The sequence below is a fragment of the Prionailurus bengalensis genome, chromosome A3, assembly GCF_016509475.1.
Source record: "Prionailurus bengalensis isolate Pbe53 chromosome A3, Fcat_Pben_1.1_paternal_pri, whole genome shotgun sequence".
Classification (NCBI taxonomy): Eukaryota; Metazoa; Chordata; class Mammalia; order Carnivora; family Felidae; genus Prionailurus; species Prionailurus bengalensis.
The window spans coordinates 38,615,559-38,640,520 of NC_057354.1; the positions used below are offsets into that span (position 1 = coordinate 38,615,559).

The 24,962-nt window shown below is 38.5% G+C and overlaps 1 protein-coding gene across 1 annotated transcript in view; it reads left to right on the forward strand.

The window, feature by feature from the left end:
- The window catches only part of SPTLC3 (serine palmitoyltransferase long chain base subunit 3), a 133,302-nt gene that overhangs the window by 20,546 nt on the left and 87,794 nt on the right, over positions 1–24,962 (forward strand). Inside the window, exons 2-4 of the mRNA XM_043602898.1 lie at positions 9,579–9,764; positions 22,341–22,495; positions 23,133–23,281. Coding sequence (XP_043458833.1) covers positions 9,579–9,764; positions 22,341–22,495; positions 23,133–23,281 — 490 coding nt within the window. The remainder of the gene's footprint in view (positions 1–9,578; positions 9,765–22,340; positions 22,496–23,132; positions 23,282–24,962) is intronic.

A 24,962-nucleotide genomic window follows, 5' to 3' on the forward strand; every position in this document is an offset into this window, starting at 1 on the left:
AAACAACAACAACAACAAAATTTAAAAGAATTCCTATAGTATAAGACTAGATGTCATAATAAGTGAGCCACCAATTCTCAATGACATAACCTAATAGAAGTTTATTTCTCATTTGTAGTAAGTCTAATTGATAGTGATATGAAACTGGAGGAGGAGGAGGTTGTGAGGACTCTGCCCACGTAGTTATTCAGAGAACCAGGCTAACAAAAGTTCTGCAATCTTCAATATGTGGCTTCAGGGTCACTTTGGCTATCACCATTCAGAGGGCAGTAGGGGAAAGAGAAAGACCATGGACCATGAGATAGACTTTTTTATGGGCCAAGCATGGAAGTGGCCATTTCACATTGGCCATCACTCAGTCACATGGGGGTGGGATATGAGAAATGTAGCCCAGCTGGGAGGAAGAGGAATGAGAAATGGGTTTGGTGAACAGCCAGCCTTTGCCACACTGGACAAACAACGGGGTTAAAATATTTGAAATATTTGAAAGGCCTGAGTGCAAGATAATGAAAGCTATTGTTTTTGCAAGTGATCCTTTATTTTCTGTCCTTTTATTAAATGACTTCTCTTTTAAAAATATTATTGTAATATGATGGAGTGAGTATAATGACAGTGTTATGCAGTGAGTACATCGATGCTGGATCTTTTTACAAAGTGAAGCAGCCAGAGCTGGGCCTCAAACTTTGGACAAAGGGTATATATGTATGTGGAGTGGAGATCAGGGAGAGTGGCAGCAGAGGGCAAGTAGGGAAAAGAGTAAGAACTGAAGAAATCACAGGAAAGTAGCCTCATGAGAAAAGATTTGGAGGGGATAAAAATCAAGCTGTGAATGAAAGTTTAATGTTGCTGAAGCAAATCAGAGAACTTGAGGCAGGTCATTTCTCTGCTAAGACACTTAGCTTCATGCTAGAAACCACCACTTCCCAGAGAGAATTTTTGTCATGGCTTAGGTAGATTTGCATGAAAGGCAAAAAATACATTTGATACATGTGCTGCATTTCTCAAAGTTAAATGGTTTTTCACTTCGTTATTTTGATATCATTCAATAAGCTGGTTCAATCAGTGAGTTTTAGTCAGCACCTACCATGGGAAGCTGTGTGCTAGCAATAGGGAAGAACATTGAAGGATGAGAAAGATGGCTCTTATATTCTAACTTTTATAGACTTTCAATACCTAAGAGACACAGAGGTATGTAGCCTTTCCAAAACCCTTTTTGTTAATGGCCATCTCTCGGGAGCACTTTGGAAATACTGCTATAAATGGACTTTATAGCTAAGTTACCTAAGCCGCTGAAAATTTGAAGAGTCATGATGGAATAAGGAGACCATCCAGGGAGTGATTGCAGTGGTCCAGGAGAAAGGTTGATGAGCATCTCACCTGATGCTTTCAGTTCTATATTGGGGATCTTTCTCTCTGTCCATTCTTACTGCCCTTATCCTTCCTGCATTCATCTTTCAAGCCCTTGGTCAACTGTGTTCTCATTCATGAAGCCTCTCCTACCTCTTCCAGCCAGGGTTAGATACATCTTTCTCTCAGTTCCCACAGTACCCTGAAAATCTCCCTGTGTTAACATCTGTCAGCCTGTAGTCTATCTGTGGGCACATCCAGTCTCCTGGCAGAGTATTTGGTAACACAGGCACTTAATAAGGCTTGGTTTAGTGTTGAAATAGGAGAAAACAACAATAACAAAATCTTTTAGGTAGACTGGATGCTTGATGAGGTGTTTTTTTTTTTAATTTTTTTTTTTTGCAACGTTTATTTATTTTTGGGACAGAGAGAGACAGAGCATGAACGGGGGAGGGGCAGAGAGAGAGGGAGACACAGAATCGGAAACAGGCTCCAGGCTCTGAGCCATCAGCCCAGAGCCTGACGCGGGGCTCGAACTCACGGACCGCGAGATCGTGACCTGGCTGAAGTCGGACGCTCAACCGACTGCGCCACCCAGGCGCCCCAATGAGTTTTAAGACTGTATAAAAATAATTTTAACCTAAGTTGTCATATGTTAGTGTATCTCAGTGGTTTGAATAATTTTTGTTGATTGAGCAACTCAGTTTCTTTAACTCTAGCCACCCTCCTGGAATACCCTAGATAAGAGGTTTCCACTTGGCTCTATCATGTAGAACATCTTAATCTAAGGGTTGCCAGTAGTTAATGATTAATTATACCTGGTGTTTTAAAAATCAGAAATAAAATTATTAGTAAGGTGCTTACTCCCAAATTGAACATGACTATCTACATATAGAATCAAATGGCATACTCTAAGCAGAAGTGTCTCACTTATTTGTAATGAGATGTTAGGACATAGACTAAACTGGGACATATGAGTTTTATAAAGCATCTCTAAACATTTAATCTACCAAACACATAATATAAGGCTGTGGTTAATGTACTTATTTCTTGATATACCCAAACAACTTTCAGGTATAAAGCACTTTCCAAACAAGGTAGAATTGTGTACTCTCATCATTTCTGTATCATTCTGCTTTCATGAGCTTTGGGGCTATATCATTCATATAACTGACGTTCCAAAGTATTTTAGAAGAGAAATAAATGGCAACTTTGGAATTAATAAGACACTCAAATATTTTAGAGTAAACGTAAAAGGATTCTACTGAAGAAGGAACTGCTTTAAATTTTACTACCTTAGGGATGATAATTTTTTTAAAAAGGAATATATATATATATACATATATATATATATATATACACACACATACATACACACACACACACTAGCAGTAAGCAAATATTTCTTCATCTGCTGTATGTCCTTAAGACCATTTCCAGGTACTTTAAATGGTTGTATTTTTATAATTTTTATGAGTTATGCTTGTTTTACTGCTAAGATAGATTATGGAAGCTCTTCACAGCACCACTGTGGAAATAGTCTCACCTTCCATAAATTTTTAACCATTTCCCACATTTGAGTACAACATCATCTCTAGAATTACCTCTTATTCCATATCATTCACAGTGGTTCTGTTTCTCTGCTCAAAACTTAGCTATTACAATGTAGGTAGACACTCATTCCTAAAAACGCAGTATCCTTGGAAGTTTGTGTTCTACCTAGGAGACCTCGCAGGACTATCTACCCAACTCTCATAATGTGGGAAATTCTGCATACATCCTGTTTCAAAAAAGATGGCCCTCTTCTTTATCTCTGGTGCTAGAAGTTCCCTTCAGCATTTTGTCATCCCAAAGACTGTCTTATTCCCAAACTTCCTACCCTCCTAGTGACCAAAACCTGACAGCCTCTTCATCCTCATCTTGGCTTTTCTTTCCATGGACCAACACAACAGTATAATGGAATGTGCCAAATTCCGTGGACTGCCTCAGTCTGAAAACAAAAGCTCGCTTCTGAGTGGGTGCTTAATCTACAGAATTAACTTGATTCCAGATTTGCTCATCCCTTTTTATCCCACTCTAAGGACCTAGAGCAAAACAAAAGCCTGCAGCATGTTTTTTTTTTCTTTCTTTCCAAAATTCTGAGGAGGTTGCGTAGGGGATGCTACTGAGACCCTCAGTGTCATTCTGGTCAAGATAGTCACATGTGCTCTTCTGCCCATCCCCCTCAGGGGCCCTGTTCTGAGAATTATACTATCTCTTCCCTTTATCTCCAGTTATCCTTAATCTATTGGGTAATTTCTTAAATTCCTAAATATGCTGTTTCTTTATTCCCAAAGAAGTAGCTCCCCTTACTATTAGTACCCAATGCCACCACTTCCTGTCTGTCCCACCCCTTCACCAGCACACCACATATGCAATGGTCTTCCTCAGCTCCAGTGTCCCAACTCCCCTCTTCTCCTCCCTCTTGAACCTCCCACATTTGCTGTCTCCTGGAAGATTCTCCTCCTCCCACTCCTCCCTGTGTAGAAGTACTGGCCAGGGCTCTATGCATATTCTTTCCCTTTTTTCCTAAATGTTTTAGTCTAACAGTTTCATCTCTCTTCTCTATTCAGATTTCATGAAAATCGTTAACATTTCATGAGTACTTACTCTGCAGCAGGTACTTTGCATATATTATCTCATTTAATTTTCAAAACAACTTCATTAGCTCCATTGTACACTTGGGGAATTTGAGGACAAGAGAAATTAAGGAACTTGAACAAGGTCATCCAGTCAGCAAATGAAAGTACCAGGATTTGAACCCTGGCAGTCTCATGGCTGTCCAAGGGCTGTCTACCATTAAGCTCTTTAAGACTGGGCTCAAATTCCACCTCTTTCAGGAAGCCATCCCTGATTCCCCCTGTATGATATGGTCCCTCCGTTTGTGGCATCTTTATGACATTTACTTTTTGTTTTATGTTGTGGTCGTTTTTGTTCACTCCCTTTCCTGTCCTCACCCCACCTCCCACATACACCATAACATTAACAATTCTGGGAGAAAGTGACTGTATTTATTGAGTTCATATTCCCTCTGATGTTAACCTAGAACTGTCTACAATAGGCAGCCAACAAAAGACCTGTTACTTTGAATGGAAGACTAGTCATCTGTAAAAGTGGGTCCTCCCAGCATGCCCCAACACCCTGTTTATTTCCAGATGTGACAGGAATTCAGGGTGAACAAACCTCAGGGTGTCACAATGTCCCAAATGAGCAGGTGCTCTGGGCCAGGTGGCTCAGGATCTATTTCTTTTCAAGGCTATGAAGGAAAAGTTAGAACAGAGAAGTAAAGCACATTACAGATTACCATGCTGTGTCAGTATTTGGCCAGCAAATTTATTAAGCAATATTTTAATGCTTCATTTACTTTGAAAAGACAAAATCTCATATTTCAGAATAACTATCCAACCCCAGATTGAGAAATCTTTCCCAAGAGCTATGATGGACTTCAATTTTAAATAAAGGGATATAGTAAATGAGTTGCTTTCCATCTGTTTAGACCTATATATTTCCATGTGACTTTGTTCTCCATCAAGATATCTCATTTTCTCCCTGCCAAATAAAATTACATTAAATTAAATTAAAATAAATAAATCAAGTTATATGAGAGAAAATAAAGTTGATATTGGTTGGAGCTGATGGGCATTGTTGAAAATTTCTTCTTTATGTTATAACTTTCTTCCAGAACAAGTCACAGGGGCAAAATAATAGTTACACAAGCTCAGGCTGTGCACCCAACTGAGAGTGTTATTTGCATCTAGGTAGACCATTGTGTGCACTGCAGGTTTGCGTCAGAGCCAATGTAAGCAGAAAGTTCCCATGGATTTCAGGGGAAATGTGTTGCTTGATTTGGCCACATGTGGAGCTCATAAATGGATATAGGGCCAGGAAAGGAAAAAGGGAGAATCTTCTGCTGATCTTCACAGGATGGCCTGGAAGTTTATCTCTTTTCATGGGGTTACATAATTTAGCCATCTTTGAAATCAACCAAAGTGGTTAATTTGTGAGCAGACTAAATCAGTTTTCTGGAAGTCACCTGTATTTGGCCCCTTTTACTCACCCTTCTTTCCCTATGGTCCCCAATTTTGTCTCAGACCTACTGTTCTCTCTTTATAATTAGTCCTTTATCACATTCACCTTCAATCATGGCTTAAATTGTACCTCATAGTAGTTGACTCTGTCTCAGCCAGGGCCTCTCTCTTTCCCTGCATCTCTAACTGCTCATCAAACAGTCCCACTTCTGAGAACCATAACCACCTCCAACTCAGCATTGTCTTCCCCCATAAGCAGCACCCCCTTCTAATTCCCTCTGTCTTCTTATCAACAATACCATAATGCTCCTTGCAGATACTTTTCATTTTCCTCTTCCTCGACCTTGTACCAACAAGTCACAAAAGTTTATCAACTCCTCCTCATGAGGATCTCAGTCTCTTTTTCTGGACTCTGACAAATCCAGGAAGAAAGGAAGCTAATTGTGTGCCCCAATGATGTGGAAGGAACCAGGAGATGGTTCCTAACTGAGTCAGGAGGTCACTTGAAATGCAGGAGACAGATGCAGTCCAAAGGTCAAACACAGAATAGAGCCAGGGAAAGGAGCCAAAGACTGGCACTACAGTAGTAATATCAGCTGTCCACCAGACCTACAGGACTGCTGTGAGGACATAGTGAGAAGGAGGTCAAGAAATCAGGAGCCAGGGACCTGGTCTGTTTTGTTCATCTTTGTATCCCCAGAACATAGCATATAGTCAGCTCACAGTTGGCACCCACTGAATACTCTGTAATCCCAAATACAGGACATTGATTATAACCTCTCATTCAAGACCTCATATTAAGTAATGCTATCTCACTGTCATTATTTGAGACCACCAGGTAATGTTTGGGGAAGACATGTGAGACAAGAGCAACATCCATCCATGTTAGTTTTGGGTATCTAGAAAAGTAACCTGATATAATGGATAAATAAGGAGGCAAGGAATAATATCTCATGGAGTTTTGATGTAACAATTTAAGTGTTCAATGTCATTATAAAAAGATTTTTTAAATTGTTTTAAAAACAAGTTATGTGGAGATGAGAAATATTCATCTACAGATACATTTATTATTATTATTATTATTATTATTATTACTATTTGAGAGAGAGAGAGAGAGCACACACGAGTGGGGGAGAGGAGCAGACAGAGAGAGAGAGAGAATCTCAAGCAGGTTCCATGCTCAGCACAGAGCCTGACATGGGGCCCAGTTCCACAACCTGAGCCGAAATCAAGAGTCGAATGCTCAACCAACTGAGCTACCCAGGGGCCCCTACAGGTAGATTTTTTTGATTGTCATATATTTTGTGGCTTGGGATAAAACTTCCAGTGACTAAGTCACATAGAGATCCTATAACATTGCAGCTCAAGCAACATAGAGGAAAGGAAGGTGACATGTTCTAGAAAACTGTGTTGATGGAATCAAACAGTGCTGGTAGTAACAACAGAGATTATGAGAGTAGCAAAAAGAATGTTTCCAATTAACATGATGTCATATAATGCATCATTTAAATATATATGTGTAAATTAAATTAATGCATTAAATATTAGTAGGCATTAGACAATTTCCTGTAAGTCACTAAAAGTTATATATTCCAAGTAGTTAAAACAGTCCTCATTGAGAAATGCAGAATCTGTGCATTGCATTATATTTGTTGAATGAAAGAAAGAATGAATGTATAAATATTTATTAAAGACTAAAATGTAATTAAACATTATCCTTAGGAATAATTTACTCACTAATCCATTGAGCCAATATTGATTATGCTACTATATACAAATCAACTAAGCAGGAATCAGAATGGTTTGGTACTAAAAGTGACTTTCCACTGGAATGTTGACACCTAATATAAAGAAATACTTCCTATAACTTTCTGTTATAAAAAATTTCAAACACACACACAGTTAAAAAATAACAAACATTCATATAACCTCTACCTAACTGAATAGTTATTAACATTTTCCCCAAATTGCTTCATATGTATTTAATTTGGAAAGAAATTACAGGTGTCATAACATTTCATTCCCCTAATACTTCAGCATACACTATAAAGTTTAAAACATTTCCCCACATAACTATAACACTACTGTCACTCCTAACAAAATTAACAATAACTCCTTAATAAGATACATACCCAGGCCACATTTGGACTTACACAGTTGTTCAAATTATGTATTTTTAACCAGGCTTTTACAACAACAAGAAAATAGGATCCAATGAAAGAACACACACAGCATTGGGTTGTGTCTCTTAAAGTCCCCTCCACCACAGACCCTTTTTCCCCCTTTTTTCTTCTTTTCTCCAGCTTTTTGAGGTATAATTGACAAATAAAAACTGTATATACAAAGTTATTTGATACATGTAAAAACTGTGAAATTATTACCACAGTCAAGCTAATTAATATATCCATCACCTCACCTAGTTACCATTTTTTGTGTGTGGTGAAACACTTTAGATACACTGATCAAATTTCAAATATACTATACAGTATTAACTGTGGTAACCATGCTGCACATTAGATCCCAGAACTTATCCACCTCGTAACTGAAGATTTGTGTACTTTGGCCAATATCTCACCCTTTCCCCTACTTCCTGCCCCTTGAAACCACCATTCTACTCTCTGCTTCTGTGAGTTCAGATCTTTTAGATTCCACATATAAATGAGATTGTGCGGTATTTGTCTATGTCTGGCTTATTTCATTTAGCATGATGTCATCCAGGTTTATCTATATTGTTGCAAATGGCAGGATTGCCTCTTTTCTGTGGCTAAATAGTATTCCACAGTACTCTATATTCTTTGTCCATTCATCTATCTACAGACACTTAGATTGTTTCTGTGTCTTGGTTCTCATGAATAATGATGGAATGAACTTGGAGGTGCAGATACCTCTTCAAGACACTGATTTCATTTCCTATGGATATATACCCAGAAATGGGATTGCTGGATCATATGATAGTTCTATTTTTAAAATTTTTTTGAGGAACCTCCATATGGGTTGCATGTTTTCATATTGGTTGTACCAATTTACATTCCCACCAACAGTGTACAAGTGTTGCCTTTTCTCCACATCCTCACAAACGATTGTTATCTTTTATCTTTTTGAGAGTACCCAGACCCTAATAGGTGTGAGGTGGTGTCTCACTGTAGTCTTCATTTGTGTCCCCCTGGTTAGTGATGTTAAGCACCTTTTCATATACTTGTTGGCCATTTGTATATCTTCTTTGGGAAAATGTCTATTCAGGTCCTTTGCTCATTTCTTTTAAGTTTATTTATTTGGAAAGACAGAGAGCAGCATGAATGGGGGAATGGCAGAGAGAGAGGGAGAAAGAGAATCCTAAGCAGTCTCCATGCTGTCAGCACACGGAGCCCCACACAGACCTCGATCTCATGAACCGCGAGATCATGACCTGAGCTGAAATCAAGAGTTGGATGCTTAACCGACTAAGCCACCTGGGCACCCCTCCTTTGCCCATTTTTAAACATGGTTTATAAGAATTTTTTAGTTGTATGAGTTCCTTATCTATTTTGGATATTAACCCCTTATCATATATATGGTTTGCACATTTTTTTCTCCCATTCCATCGGTTGCCTTTTCATTTTGTTGATAATTTCCTTTGCTGTGCACATTGTGGATTATCTTATTGTTTCCTCATGAAGTCATTTACCACATTCCCTTATCCTGATCCTGATGTTTCTTGTGAAATTAATATTAGATATAAACATTTGACTAAACTCAGGTTAAATGTATCATTAGAGTATTGAGTATTACATTATGGTAAGAGCACAGATGCTCTTGTTCCAACATTGGTGATGTAATTTGATCACCTGGTCAAGGTAGTAACCTCATATTTGTGATTAGGGGGTAACCTATGGGGTGATACTTTGGCATCTTGCAAAAACCATATTCCTCATTAACTTTTCACCTAATGGATTTAGCATCTGTTGAGAATTTTTGCCTGAATCAATTATTTTATTAGGGGGTTGTAAAATAAAATGTAACTTTCTGATTACCCTCTTTAATGATCAATTTCCACTTTTCTCTAAGCACTTTTTATGATCTTAAACATGTCCTTTGAAATTTAAAAGTTTGAAAGTCCAAAGTTTTAAGTATTATATTTTATTGCAATAGAAGAGAACTAAACTTCTATTTTCTTTTGTGTTTTAGCAAAATGGGAAACCACATTTTTACGATAAGCCAATTGTTGAATCCTTTGAGGAAGCACCTCTTCATGTTATGGTTTTCACTTACTTGGGATATGGACTTGGAACCCTATTTGGCTATTTCAGAGACTTTCTGAGGAACTGCGGAATAGAAAAGTGCAACGCAGCCGTAGAACGAGAAGAACAAAAAGTATGTATGTGTACATGCTTGGATCTTTGTCAATGCATATTCTTCTATTAAATGTTCTCAGAAGTGGTGATACGTGTACAGATCCTAAAACGAGTGATGCTCTCAGAAACCATTTGGGTAAATTCTATTCATCTCCACCCCGTAAACCCCATACCCTATGTGTTGGATTTGTTTTTTTTTTTTTAAGTATTTTATTGAGCAACTAACTACTATTCACCAGATACTGAACTAAGGGTTTTCTCAGACATTATTGTATTTAATTTTTATAACAATCCCATGAGATAGGTATTAAAAGACAATTTTTTTTAAGTTTATTTATTTTTGAAGGAGAGAGAAACAGAGTGTGAGTGGAGGAGGGGCAGAGAGAGAGGGAGACACAGAATCCGAAGCAGGGTCCAGGTTCTGAGCTATCAGCACAGAGCCCCACACAGGGCTTGAACTCCCAGACTGGGAGATCATGATCTGAGCCGAAGTCAGATGCTTAACCAACTGAGCCACACAGGTGCTCCTAAAATACCATTTTAAAGAAATGAAAAAATCAAAATATAAGAGCAAAGGCATTTGGATAGGACTGTATGCTGGTCTTCTCATTGCAAGATGAGTATTATTTATGTTTTGTTCTAGAATAGAAAAGTGTGCCTGAGTGAAATATGAAACTGTAATTTCATTATAGTCGAAGTTTGTCAACTTCAATACCATTTAACATTTTAGATTGGATAATTCTTTGATGGGAGAGGCTGCCTTGTGCATCGTAGGATTTTTAAAAGCATCCCTGGCCTCTATTCATATCAGTGAATTAGCATTCTGCCACACACTTTTTTTTAAATATGAAATTTATTGTCAAATTGGTTTCCATACAACACCCAGTGCTCCAACCACACACTTTGACAATCCAACATGCATGCAAACATTGCCAAATGCATCTTGAAGTGCAAAAACACCCCAATTTAGAACCCAAGCTAGATACTTTTGATAGCCCACAAAAGTCTACAGAGCTATCAGGACAACATGGAAAATACTCAGTTATCTGCAAAGAGCCTGAATCTCCCTAACATGTTTTCTAAATCGGTTCAAATGATTTATGATGCCCTGAATTCCTTTTTTCTAAAAATTGCTCTGAAATACTATGATGATTATGGGCATAGATCATTCCACATGATGGAGACTTGAACACAGCTAAGTAAAGAACATAGGGAAAGAAACCATGGTGTGAAAGAGGTAAGAGAAAGCATTGTACATTCAAGAAACTGAGGAATTCCAATGACTGGACTATTGTAAGTGACAGTGGGAGTATGTGGGGAGAAAGATTGTTTGAGAGGCAAGTAGAGACCACACTATAATGGGTTTCTATAAGCCAAAGATATTTATTATAAGAACAATGGGTAGGCATTGAAAGAATTCAGGCAGAGGAATGCAGATTTGCAGATTAGAAAGACCATGCTCACTGGCCTATGAAGAAGGGATTGCAGGAGGACAGCACAGACCAAAAAACCAGTTAAGAGGCTGATGCAGAAATCCAGCTTAAAAACAAACAAACAAACAAACAAAAAACCAAACAAACAAAAAAGCTAGATGAGACTTTGGGGTAAGACCAGGGTAGTAGTTATAATAGGAGTGGTAGTAAGAGATAAGACCAAGAGATGTTAAAGAAGATGGAGTCAGGGATGATTGGCTTGACCTGGGGAATTAGGGAAATGGACAAATCAAAGACCACACCTAGGTTTATGCCTTAGACAGCTGGGCAGAAAGAAGGCTGTGGAATTCATTGAAATGGGGAATAGAGAAGAAAGATCCAATTGGAGGGGAAAGGGGCCAATTTTTTTTTTTTTTTTTTGAGAGGTTGAGAATTGGCAGATAGATATAAAGGTCTAGACCCTCAGAGAAAAGTCCCATATGGATAGTGTGGATACTGTGGGATCTTTAGAATATCTTGAGCATATCAACATCAAAGCCATAGAAGTAGATGAAATCTCCCAAGGAAGGTCTATGGAGAAAAAAGAGGAAGGAAGAGAAGAGAATGAAGAACTTTAGAGAATTTAGTAGATGTAAGAGATAAAATTCCAATTCAAGACTAGAAGCAAAGTGACAATTTCAAAAGCCTTATAATATTTTAGGAAAGAGATATTTATGCTTAAACTGGGGAAGAGGTAGATGGAATGAAGAAAAGGGAATTATAGAGATATTTAGGAAGTAGAATCAACAAGTCTTGGCAGCTGCAGGTATAGAAAATAAGATAAAGGGAAGAAACCAGGGTAATCTCAAATTTCTACTTTGGTCAGAAACGAGAATAGTAGTGGCACACCCATCACAATGGAAAGGTTTTATGTTGGCAAAAAGATGTCCACAGATACGGTTTTGAGGATGTACAGGTTCTTAAGTGGCAAAGAATATAGAAACAGTAAAATCTAGTAGGAGCTGATGATGAAATGGGAGACTGAAATGAGAAAGCAGATTCTACTTGGCCATTCTCCCAAGGATCCCCACAGCCCCTCCCTGACACCAGCTGTCTGTTCTAGAAGCTCTTATCACCAATCTGCCTGCTCCCTAGGTGTAGGTAACTGGTGCACAATAAATTAGCACATTTCAGAATATTTACTAGGACAGAGAGTGAGTCAAATGTAAATTTCTCAGGTGTGGCATCCCTTGGCAGGCTTAGGCTTCAGCTCTGCCATCTATTTTCTGACCTGTGCCAATATTTTTGCTCTACCAACCCATCAGGGCTAGTCAGTTTGGTTTTTCTAAAGAATTTCTTACATTTCAAGCAGAACATATTTTTATATATATGCAAACTGGTTCTTGGGGAAGCAGACTCTGAGATGGAGAGTTGAGGGGAGAATGGTTTTTATGGAGTGATCTTGGAAGTAACACCTGTACACCTGCAAGGGAGCAAGATACAGGAGCAAGATAAGGCAGGTGAATTGTGATGCAGTCCCAGACAAGGCCTCAGTGGATCCCACAGGGAGCCCTGGAGATGAGAGGGTGCTTCCTCACTGAGGGAAGGGTGTGAGTCTCCAAGGAAGATAGATGGGAGCTAACCACCATAGAAGGATGTGATCCTGAGCCAGGCAGCTTCCTTCAGCAAGCTGCCAGCCTCCAACACTCCTGGCATTGGGGGAAGGGGTGCCTGGTCCTGAACTATGGGATACACTGAGCACAAGCAGCCTGTATTGCAGCACCAGTCACTATGGCTGGCTGCAAGAACTGCTCCAACCTCCTCCCAGGAGGGAGGCAGTGCATCACATAAATCAGTGCCTTGCATTTCTTTACAAAATAAATGACTTCCCACCTGTTTGACCTCTGTGAGGTAGAGAGCATCAGCCAATTGACTCATCTTGGTGGATATACCTTTCACATGGCACACTTTTTATTATGTGTTCCTTCCTTTTGAGCCCCTTTAGACATTTATAGCCTTCCAGAGTAACAATGGCTGCGGTAGCTATATTCTTTTTGATGGGACTTGGTCACTAGAAACCCTAACTTCAGGCTGACCTTTATCTTTTTAATATTTCCCCCAGCCCGGTACTTCTGACAGTACTCTTGCTTTGTGCTAATAAGCTACCTGAGGCACATCTTAAAGTCTCTTGCTGGAAACACGCTGTTTTCCAGTGACTCCTGGTTATTCTAGCAGACATGAGCAATATATTCCATTCTGGCCACTGAGAGTGCAGAATAAGTTGTCCCATAAGAACAACCAACCAAGAACAAAATGACACTAAGGAAAAGTGCATCCGTGAGGTGGTGGTAGAGAATAGTAATTATGTTTTCCAGAAAGATCATAAGCAGCTGTCTGATTACTGATTACACTCTTTTACTCCATGTGAGTTCTTTTTTTAAAATGTTTATTTATTTTGAGAGAGAGAGAGCAGAGAGGGGCAGAGAAAGAGAGAGGGAGAGAGAGAGTCCCAAGCAGGCTCCACGCTGTGAGCACAGAGCCCGATGTGGGGCTCGATCACCATGAATTGTGAGATCGTGACCTGAGCTAAATAGAGAGTCAGACACTTAAGGGGACTGAGCTACCCAGGTGCCCCTCTATGTGCATTCTTTTTATTTGTTTTATCTTTAATAAAAGTTGTAAAAGTTTAAGGTGTACAACATGATATTTTGGTTAAAATATACATAACAAAATGATTGCCACAGTCAAGCTAATTGACATGTTCATCCCCTCATTTCTTTCTTTTTTTAATCAAATACAAGAATTCATTAATTCAATTTTCCTATCTTCTCTCTCACTGGGATGACTCCTCTCAGACCAAATCATCCTTTCAACTAAAGTGATGCCCCAAATTAGAATCTTTTTGTGTTCTTCTTCTTTTTGATTTCTAGCTCTAACACTCCAAAACATGAGGCTCTGATAATTCCCTTACCTAGATCACTTCATTAGTGATTCACTTAGTACAAAATAAGTGAAAAGAATACAAAAATAAAAATCTTCCTCCAAAAGAGCACTAAAAAAGATCATAGGCCCAAGGCACCTGCACTTCTGACAGACTCCACTAACGATCAGAATACAGTGGCAAGGAAAAGGACCATACAGACAGGTACAAGGTCTAAATATTCTTGCATAAGTTCTCCTTTTAACTCTTAATTTTGGGGACACATTGATTTTTTAAACCAAAGACTACTTCAGCAGTGAATTACAATTTATTAAAGACCTCTGGATAAATCACTTTCTCAATGATGCAACAACTTAACTTTGCAAAATCTAGAAGAGGATGTCAGCAAATAAACCCAAATGAATGTCAAGCAACATCAGAGACTTGAAAAACCTCAAGCACAGCCCCATTTCTCAATCCTTATGTTTCGATAACTGGTTCAGCAAGACCCACTCCATATGGCACTAGCCTGTTGTAAAACATTTCAGTGCAATTTCATGTTCACACTGGATCCAGAGAGTCCCCAGTGCCCCTACAAGTAAATCCCAGACATTTCTGGCCCATACCCAGAGATTTTTACTCCCACATGAAACAGAGTGTTCAGCAAGTTGTAACTGTAAAGAATTTTAAGACAAATCCCCAAATGTTCGCATAAATTAAAAATTTCCCTTTTGCATCCTGATAGGATAGCAGGATTCCTCCAGAGAGACTTCCTTCTGAATAATTTGAAGGATGGGTTCCATTAAGGTCACTGAGTATGAGTTTTGTCCAAAGCACACACACAGATGGCCCAAGCTCTGGTCTTCGTGTTTGGACCTGGGTGAGTCCAAACTCAGAGAGCTTTCATTGGGGTTTCCCTGGGAACATAACATATTAATCAGCAGCTTGTGAGATGGTAATATTAGACCAGTGGTTCTTGGCCTAGGATGCACATTGGAATCACCTGAGAAGTTTTAAAAGCCTCTAATACCTGGGCTTTGCCTGCAAATATTCTGATTGAATTGACCTGTTGTGGACCCTTAGTGGGGTTCATAAAAGCTTCCCACATGATTCCCAGGTATAGCCAAAGTTAGAAACCAGTGTTTTAGAACAATGCTTCTCAGACTTTCCTGTGCATACAAATGGTCACTCCCTCACTTCCTTGATTTAAATATTGCTAAGAAAGCAATAGGTTTAAATGCAGCAGAAATTGCTGGCCAGTGAGACCCCCAATATCCCCAAATAGGCTTGGTTCCAAATACCTTCTGACTGCTTCTAAAAAGCAAATGCGCCCTGCAAGGGATGAATATTTTCCACAATTTCTCCTAGCAGGGAAACGTGTACCATAGGTTGTAACAGCTCCAAATGATAGTTCTAGAAATATTTTGTGAAATAAGACCATCAGTAAAATCAGATCACAGCCCCCATACAGTGAATACTCAGGTCAACATTTATCAAATACATATATATATATATATATATATATATATACATATATATATATATACTTATGTGTACACACACACACACAGACACACACACATTACACACACAACGTAATATCATTTAAATGTTAGTTAAATCATTTGTTTAGTTCTTTTACAATATAGGCCTCTCTGCTTCCCTTTGCAAGAAGGAATCTACAAATAGTAGGCAGGCAGAATTAATTGATTTTGATAAGGTAGAGCTTTGCTATCTATACCAATTAATACTAAGCCAATGTGTCACATGGGTGAATTATGACAAGCCCTAATGAAGAGTCTCCTCTCAAACTTGTGTCTTTTTTTCTAAAAAGCAATCTCTTTTTGCATTCTTCCTGTCTTTTTCATGCATGTAATTACACACAAAGGTTCATTGCACTTACTCTGTCCTTTCGTAAATGGGATAAATGGGATCATATCATACACATTGTCGTGGGACTTACTTTTTCTCACCTAACTCTTATCTGGAGATCTTTACATGCCAGTACAAGGTTACTTCATTCCTTTTAATACTTGCATGATGGTATTGCATAATGTGGATATATGATTATATTCCTTTTTTATTATTTTATTATTTCAAACAATTCTTCGATGAATAGCATATGTATTTATTCAAGGATAATTCCTAGAGGTGGCTTTCTGGGTTCAAGGAATGTACACTTTAACTTCTGAGAGATCGGCAAATTGCCTTTCAACAAGCTTGCCTAGCTAGACTCCAGTCAGCAGTACTTAGGAGTGCTTGTCTCTTCACCAGAGCTTGACACGTTGATGTTATCAACATATTTTTTCTTTTGCCACTTTCATAGGTTAACATTTTTTGTTCTTGTCTTGATTTGCATTTTCCCAATTAACAGTGAGACTAAGCTTCTTTTCACATGATTATTAGTGCTTTAGACTTATTCCTCTAGAATTGCCTATTCATATCCCTTGCTCTTAATTTCATTAAATTGTTTTTTCTCACTGATCTCTCTTTCTATATATCCTTATATCAATAATTTGCCTATTAAATGATTTTAGATATTTTTCTAATTCTGTTTCTTGGCTTCTAATTTTTTCTATGTTATATGCAGCCATTTTATTTTTTTAAGTCCTATGTATCAAACATTTCCTTTTCTTTGTTGTTAGTTTTGTTCTTTGGGAAGGGAGAGTTAATCATGTTTAGGAAGACATTTTTTTTCATCTTAAAGTTAAAACAAATTTTCCTACAATGTCATTTAGTACTTTTATGATTTGTGGTTTTTATTCATTAACCCATAAATTCACTTGGAATTGATTTCTATGTATTGTGTGAGGTAGAACATTCTTTTTAAAGATTTTTAGGTTGTCTCAATATAATTAATTGCATTTTTTTACCCACTGATTTGAATTATTGATCCATTTGTCTATTTTTTCATGTAAATTTGTAAGTTTTTAGGTAATTCTTACAGATTTTTTCTCTGTGTATACTTTAGAATTAGCTTTTCAGGCATCGAATTTAAAAAAATAACTGTTGCCATTTTAATTGGTAATATTAAATCTATAGGTATAGGTGAACTTTGGAAAATTTGACACCTGAATAGTAGTCTTCCCATTAATAAACATGATACGACTCTCTATTTATTTAGATATTTATTATGTTCTTTAACAAAATTTTATAATGTTCTTTATTCTAAGGTCTTAGATTTCCTCTTATGATCATTATTTGGGTACAAGTTTTCGATGGTGGTATTATTTGAATACTATCTTTTTTCTCTATCCCATATTTTTTAAATGTTTATTTATTTATTTTGGGAGAGAGCATGAGCAGGGAAGGGATAAAGAGAGAGAGAGAGAGAGAGAGAGAGAGAGAGAGAGAGAATCCCAAGCAGTTTCCACACTTAGTGTGGAGCCTGACCTAGGGCTTGATCCTGCAAGATTATGGTGAGATCGTGACATGAGCTGATATCAAGAGTCAGATGCTTAACTGACTGAAGCCACCCAGGAGCCCTTCTCAATCCCATATTCTAATTAGTTATTGATGGCATATGGGAAAGCTGTTGATATTTTCATATTTTAATTTCAACTGCTGCCACCTTAATGAATATCTCTCCTTAGCTGCCACAGCTTCTCAGTTAGTTGTATTGGAATTTCTAGTAACTTTACATATGCGCCATGAAAAACTGTATACTGTCTTTCAAGTCTATTAGAACAAATGGGCTAACTATGTTATTTGAATCCTCTAGACTTACTTCTTTTTTTGTATCAAGCTTATAATTTCTGAGAAATGAGTATTAATGTTTTCCACTGTGCGTATGGATTTGTCAGTTTTTCTTTTTCTTATGTATTTCAGTGTAATTGTCAGATATATAATCCTGGCTCTCACAGTTCTTGGTGTATTTGTTCCCTAGATTTGCTTTTCCTTGTACTCTGCTGTCTCCAATATTAGTATTTATACATCTGCCTTTTCTTCAGTAGCCATCTCATTATTTCAGTCTTCATCATTTTCAGAAAATGTAGGTCTCTTATAAGCAGCATATAGTTTTATTTTAAAACACATGTGAAAACTTCTGTGTTTAAAAAAATAATAATATAAGCTATGAGCAATTACTTTCTTGAACCATAGGAAATTGCTGTTTTTGTAGGTTAAAAACAGACATTGGCAACTCCTTGTGGTTAAACCTAATACTTTAATTACTCATGTGTTTAAACTTATTCCTGCCATCTCTATATTTAACATTTACATTTTCTGGGTTTTTTTTATTTTAAATACTTTTCCTTTCATACCTTTGATACATTTGACTGAATTTTCTTTGTTGTACATTTTTTTCTTCTCATCACTGTTAGGGAGTTGTATATAGTATTTCTCCCTACCAGTTTTTAATGGTTCTCTTTGAATTTTTAACACATATATTTAGAATTTAGATAGTTATTCACTAACTAGAGTCTTCCACTGACCAGGTGAAGAATTTAATAATGTTTCTTTCTCCCACATACCCATTTTCCAAGTTATCATTTATTTGTTAATTTTTAGGTTCTGTTTCTCTATACTGCATATACAAAACTACTTGGGCTAAACTATATTCCATCACTTTCTTACTACTTTTCCTGGCATTATTTGGCTTCCTTCTTAGTTATTTCCTTCTGTTTGTTTTGTTGAGGTACATGCTCAATTATTACAGAAAATGTTTTCGGGAATTAAACTCATGACTCCTTACATATTTTCTGACTTTCTATTGATTCGTCTATAAAAGTTGGATAGAAATATGTATAACACTTGGAAAATTATAAAGTATCCTACTAGCTTAAAGGTGGAAAAAGAAAGATTGCCATATTGCAGTAGAAACAAAAGACATTTTTGTGCCTGCATTTTTGGATTTTGCTCAACCCTCCTACACTCCACACCCCCAAAACAATTGTGTTCTTATGGCCCAAATTTCACTCTCACATCTAGCCATTAGTGTCAGGAGGAAAAATAAAGGTAGTGATTAGGCCAAGTGACAAGTTGAATCTACAGATAGATAAAGATATCTTGCAATGCTCCTGTTTTTGCAATATCTAGTCCAGTTTCATTTTCTGGTAGAGCGAAAATGCTGTGGGAGGCTTACCTGAGATTAGAGGACATTGACCTTAGGAAGGTGTTGACTGCTCCTGAAGAAACCTCACTGGTACTCAAAGGAATGGGGTGGGGTGAAAATACACCCATGTAGAGGCAGGAAGCCTCACACGTGCAGAGAAAGAACAGGACAAAGCTGCAAAAGAAGGCAATTCTTCCTTGAACCAGACCTTAAATTCTAAGCAGTTCCCTCTCAGGGACACATAGACTGCCGAGCTTGTGTTTCAGATCTGGGTTAGCACTCACACTACTCACAACGAAATGGCTCTACATGGTTAAAAAACTGGCCCATCCCTTTGGCAGAAAAGTTTCAAGTACTTAATTTATAAAAAATCCTACTGAATGTGAAGATGATTCCTACTAGATAAAAAGTCTTCTCTGATCCCACAGAATAAGTTAGAATCCCTGTATGTTGCCCTCAGAGCACTTATCTCAATAGAAAGCTGACTGCCTATTTCCTCATAGGTGGAAAATCTGGATCTCCGAGCCAGGAGTCAGAAAGTTTGGACAGCATGGAGTGTTTTCCCACCTTCCCTCAAGGGGCTATGATGGCATACATCTATGAGGCATCAATGATGAAAAGCCCTAGGTTGTTTCCTCAAGTTGATGCCAAGTTGCTTATGATGAGTGGACATTCCTCCATGGTCTGGCAATCTGTTGGCTCTAGCTTTCCATTTTGTGTGTTATGGTTTTTGTTACCACTGATGTTTTGGAGGGAAGCTTGGCCAAGTGGGGCAGATGCCAGCCTGAAGTCACTCTGAAGTGACTCCTGACAAAGTGACTGAAGCCAGAGGCTGGCCAGAATTCAAGTCACTCACTTGCTGGGTCTGTTTTCCTCCCATGTCTAACGGGTATTTGAACTCTATGATTTCCGTGTCCCCTCTGCCCTGGTATCATGTGGTTCTGCATGTGGTTCTATCATCTTGTGGTTCTACATTGAAATTAATTGTGTTTTAATATTGTAGACATAGGGGTATGTGGGTGGCTCAGTTGGTTGAGAGTCTGACTCTAGATTTCAGCTCAGGTCATGACCCCAGGGTCATGGAATTGAGCCCTATATCAGACTCTGCACTGAGCATGGAGCCTGCTTGGATTTTCCTCTCTCTCCTTCTGCCCCTCTCCCCCACTTCCACTCTTTCTCAAAAATAAAAAAATATATATTAAAAAAATATTGTAGACATAATATTTGGCTTTTTCCTACCTAAAACCAAGTGTTTTCCTGAACCAGCTGTTTATTTTATTTTGACTAAGATTTCTCAAAAAAAAATCTAAAACTATAATTCGATCCAGAGTCCAAAAATAGTACTTACAGACCTACATCTCTCTTTTCTCATGATAGTATGAATTTATATGATGTCATTTCAAATAAGAAATAAAAGCTAGAAAGAGGAGGACACAAATAACATTTGTGGGATATAGAGTAATCCATTTAGGGATATGGAGTAATCCATAAATCAGTAAACAGTTTGAAAAAAAAAAAAAAGAGGAAATCATTTGGAAAAGATTTTCCTGAAATTGCATAATCTCCTTTTCTCTCAAAAATATGTTCATTTCCCTGTTAGACCATAAAAGGGTATAATTATTATAACCTCTCTCAGGATACTTAGCTACTTGGGGACAAATGCATTTGGTATGAGATTTTCAACTTACAAATGTAACCAGTAGAGTTGCCTTTTCATCCTCCAAATTTACATGCAACAGATAGTCCCCCAGTATGTGGTTATAAACATTCTTTCTTATAGATAATCACAATTTCCCCCCAGCAATGATGCCATTGCCACTGAAAACCTAATGATGTCACAAAAAAAGACTGTGGCTTGGATGCAACCACCAGCCACCAAAACCTGCAGATTCTATATATTTTCCTCTGGAATGGACCAGATCAGGAGATGAGTAGACCAAACCAGTAGCACAAGAAGGTCTTCCACAAAGCCTTACCCTTGGTCCCCCTTGTTCCCTCAGGATATCAGCTCTATTCCATTAAGGGAAGGAGAGTGAAGAACTCAAAGAGAATGGGAGAATAAGAAAACTCCTCCCAGTTATTCAGCGCTTCCCCATTGCCTCCAGGATAATGTGTGAGTTCTTCATCTAAACACTTGAGTTCCCACTTTCTGTGCCCAACAGGATATTGCAGCCTTAACATAGCACAGGGAAGAGTAAGCAGACGGGATCGGGAAGGTAACGGGGAGCAGACCCCTCAGGACCTTGGCTTTGACTCTGAATGAGGTGAGAGCCATTATAGGTTCTGATCAGAGTGACAAGTTCTGTCTCATGTTTTATCTTTCCTCATTTTTCTCAAATACACACTACATTTTCAGCACAGATCCATTCATCCTGAGTGCCCTTTCCTAGCATCCCTGCCCAAGCAATCTCACTCCACCTTCAGTGCCCAGCTCCAAGACCTCTCCTACATAAAGCTATTTTCATTCCTCCAGCAAGATGTGACTCTCTCTTGATCTAATCTTACAAATGCCCGAAGTACTTGGCTTAGACCAAAGTTTGTATTTTCTGCTTTGTACTATTAGGAGTTAGATGACCAAAAGTTAGATATGTCTTGCTTTAAGCCTCAGCCAGATTGCAAAGCCCTCATGCATGGATAACCTTTTATACAATAAAACAGTGCTATTACTTCGACTGTGGGAGAAGCCAGGTGCCCCCACACGCTCATCAACTAGGTTTCTAGGCCCTCGGCTATATGACAGCCAGCCAACTGCCAAGAGTTGTGCCGATAGGTCCAAGATCAAGTTCACCCACATTTCTGAAAACATGAGTGGGATATTCATGTTCAAAAAAGTTAAGACTGAATTATCCTCTGACTGCTTTTTTCCAACTAAACTCCTTTGACATAAACATCTATTGTTACTTTTCAGATGGAATCCTGCAGGGTTCATTGTCTCCACCACTCATTTTGGGACTTGTATTGCACTGTCACCTTTGCTATCTTTATGTGTCACATTTTTTTTTTTACTTCTTCCCACTCAAGTGTAAGCTCTTTGGGAATAGAGGCCTCACAGAGTTATTTGTGGACCCACCTGTCTGTCCCCTTACTGATAGGCCGTTGCTCAAAAACTATTTGCAGATGGAGGATTTGCATGGCTCTTCCAGCCTTCCAATGCAAATAAAGTACAAAAAGCAGGAGACCAAAGGTAAACTTCTGCCTCTGTTACAACAGGATTTTGTGCCACTTTATCAAAACTTTGAGAACTTTTACACGCGGAACCTGTACATGAGAATCAGAGACAACTGGAACCGGCCTATCTGCAGCGCCCCGTCGGCTCTGTTCGACGTGATGGAGAGGGTGTCAGACGACTATAACTGGACATTTCGGTGAGACAGCCTTCTGGAGGGGCTTAGTTGAAGGAATTACTTTCCAGGAAATCCTGGAGGGGGCCCCAGATTACAGATCTGATAAAAGCCAAATCATGGAAGCCACTGGTCTTCCATCATGGAGCCCTTTGCAAGCCCTCATAATGCCATTGGGGCAGTCATGGTAATTCAGTTGCCAAGGTTGCTGTTTTATATTACAGTTAAAGTAAAGCCTGTGTCAGAAGGTGCAGGACACACAGAACCAGCCAGGAAGAGCCTCTTCAGCTTTATTGACAGATTATACCCCACCCCTACTTCTTGCTGAAGGAGACAGTGATGACCACGGCTCTTTCTCGCTTAGAAAGTTCTTGCCGGAATGTAAACAAGAGCACAGGTGTCACAGAAGCAAGTGCCCAAGGAAAATCAGGGCCGAGTAGTATTCCATGACTTGGGATACCTTTTTCCAATGCTTTGCCCAACTTCAATATGGGGTTACTGTCCTCAAAGGGTGGACCCTTTTGTGTCGACAGCAGTGCATGTCAGAAAGGAAAAAGAAAATATATGATTTGGCCCAGACCCAAGATCTCCTTGTAAAAGTCTTTTATGGAACACTAGATGATGTGAAATGAGAATGCCCTTTGTGCTCTTCTCTCTGCAGGTTTACTGGAAGAATCATTAAAGATGTGATCAACATGGGCTCATATAACTTCCTTGGCCTGGCTGCCAGTTATGATGAATCTATGAAGACGGTAAAGGATGTTTTAGAGCAATATGGCTTAGGTGTGGCCAGCACCAGACATGAAATGGGTATGTATGTTCACTGTTTTGAAAGTTTGTCCATTTGGGTCTCAGATTCCTTGTGGTAACTTCTTCAACTTGAATCATACCTAGATTGTGTACCTCAAAAAGCTGTTATAAAATGCAAAAAGAAAAAAGTATCTGAAGGCCTTTTTGGAAATTTCAAGCATTATGTTCTTGCCAGGCAATTTATTAATTATAGGTTTTAATTCTCCAGAATAAATAAAAATGGATCTTTCCTGACCACATTATCTAAAATAACACTATGGTGCCCCTTCCATCTGGTGCTTTTCTGGGTCTTTTCTCCCACTTTTATTTTTTTTTAAACAGCTTTAGTGGAGTATAATTGATACTTTTAAAACTATACTTATTTAATGTATACAATTTGATGGGTTTGGATACATAGATACCCTGAAACCATCACCACAACCAAGGTAATAAACATATCCATCGCCTCAGAAAGTTTTTTGTGTCCCCACTTCTTATGGTAAGAACATTTAACATGAGATCCACACTTTCAATAAATTTTTATGGAGCACTATTCAGTATTGTTAATTATAGGCACTAAGTTGTACAGCAGATCTCTAGACCTTATTCTTCTTTCATGACTAAAGTTGTATATCCATTGAGCAACTTTTCATTTAGATTTTGCTCTTCCTTCCACTTTTCTTAATGATGTCCATCACTGATCTTGCTTTTGTATTTGGATATTGCCCATCGCTGCTGCTAAAACATAAGCTTTATAAAAGGAGGGATTGAATTGGCCAAGTTGTCTGCCTATTTGTTTCTCTCTTAGCTGAAACATTTTTTCTCTTATTCAAAGGAGTGAAATCTGTGAGAAGGAAACTTCTGGCCCTTTCCACCTCAGGGGGAAAAAGCGATGCAGGCTTGCCCCTCTAGAGTGTCTTGCCATATTTCTGACACATTGTTTTCTTCTATATCATCTCATTTATTCTTCACAAAAGTTCTCTGCTCTAGGAGGTGGCACGGGTGATGTTATTTCATCTTCTAGAGGAGGAAACAGGATCATAGTGACTGAATAATGTGCCCCTAGTGGCTTATTGACTATACTACCTCCCAGTCCAGCTCAGCTTCTATAGCAGCAGTTTCCCATCCAGAATAATGTATGCAGGGTTCCCCAGGTCAATTTCAGGCCAGCCTAAGAATCCAAGGTAAATCTACTAAAAAAGGATTTACCATTAATGGAAAATGAGCCATGTGCCCCTCTTAGATAACCAGTTGACAGAAGGGCATTAAAAACATGTAATTATTCAGACCCATGCAACAAAGAACAATTCAAGTTGAACAAAGTAACCTTTTAATCCATCCATTCAATAAACATTTAGCTAAAGATCCAGAGTTTATAAGTGTTTGCCCAGATTTTTTAATAAAGGCATCTTATTTATCTTCATTTGAGGCAAGAGGCATAAGCAGAGTATAGAGGAAGTTTCTACGTCAATCACTCAGCAGAACTGGGTCGCCCATTTGGCGGGGGTAGGCAGAGACTGGAAGAATACCCCCAATCCTAAGAGGCATGGAGTCAGTAAGCTTTGGGGATGTTTTCTCTGGTGCTAGAGACACCCAGCACTGGGACTGTTAAAGAACCAGACAGAAAACACATTTGAGACAGAACACTTTCCAATCACAGCCAGCAGAAGCTAACAGGAGGCAGCCTGACATGGGCAATGGT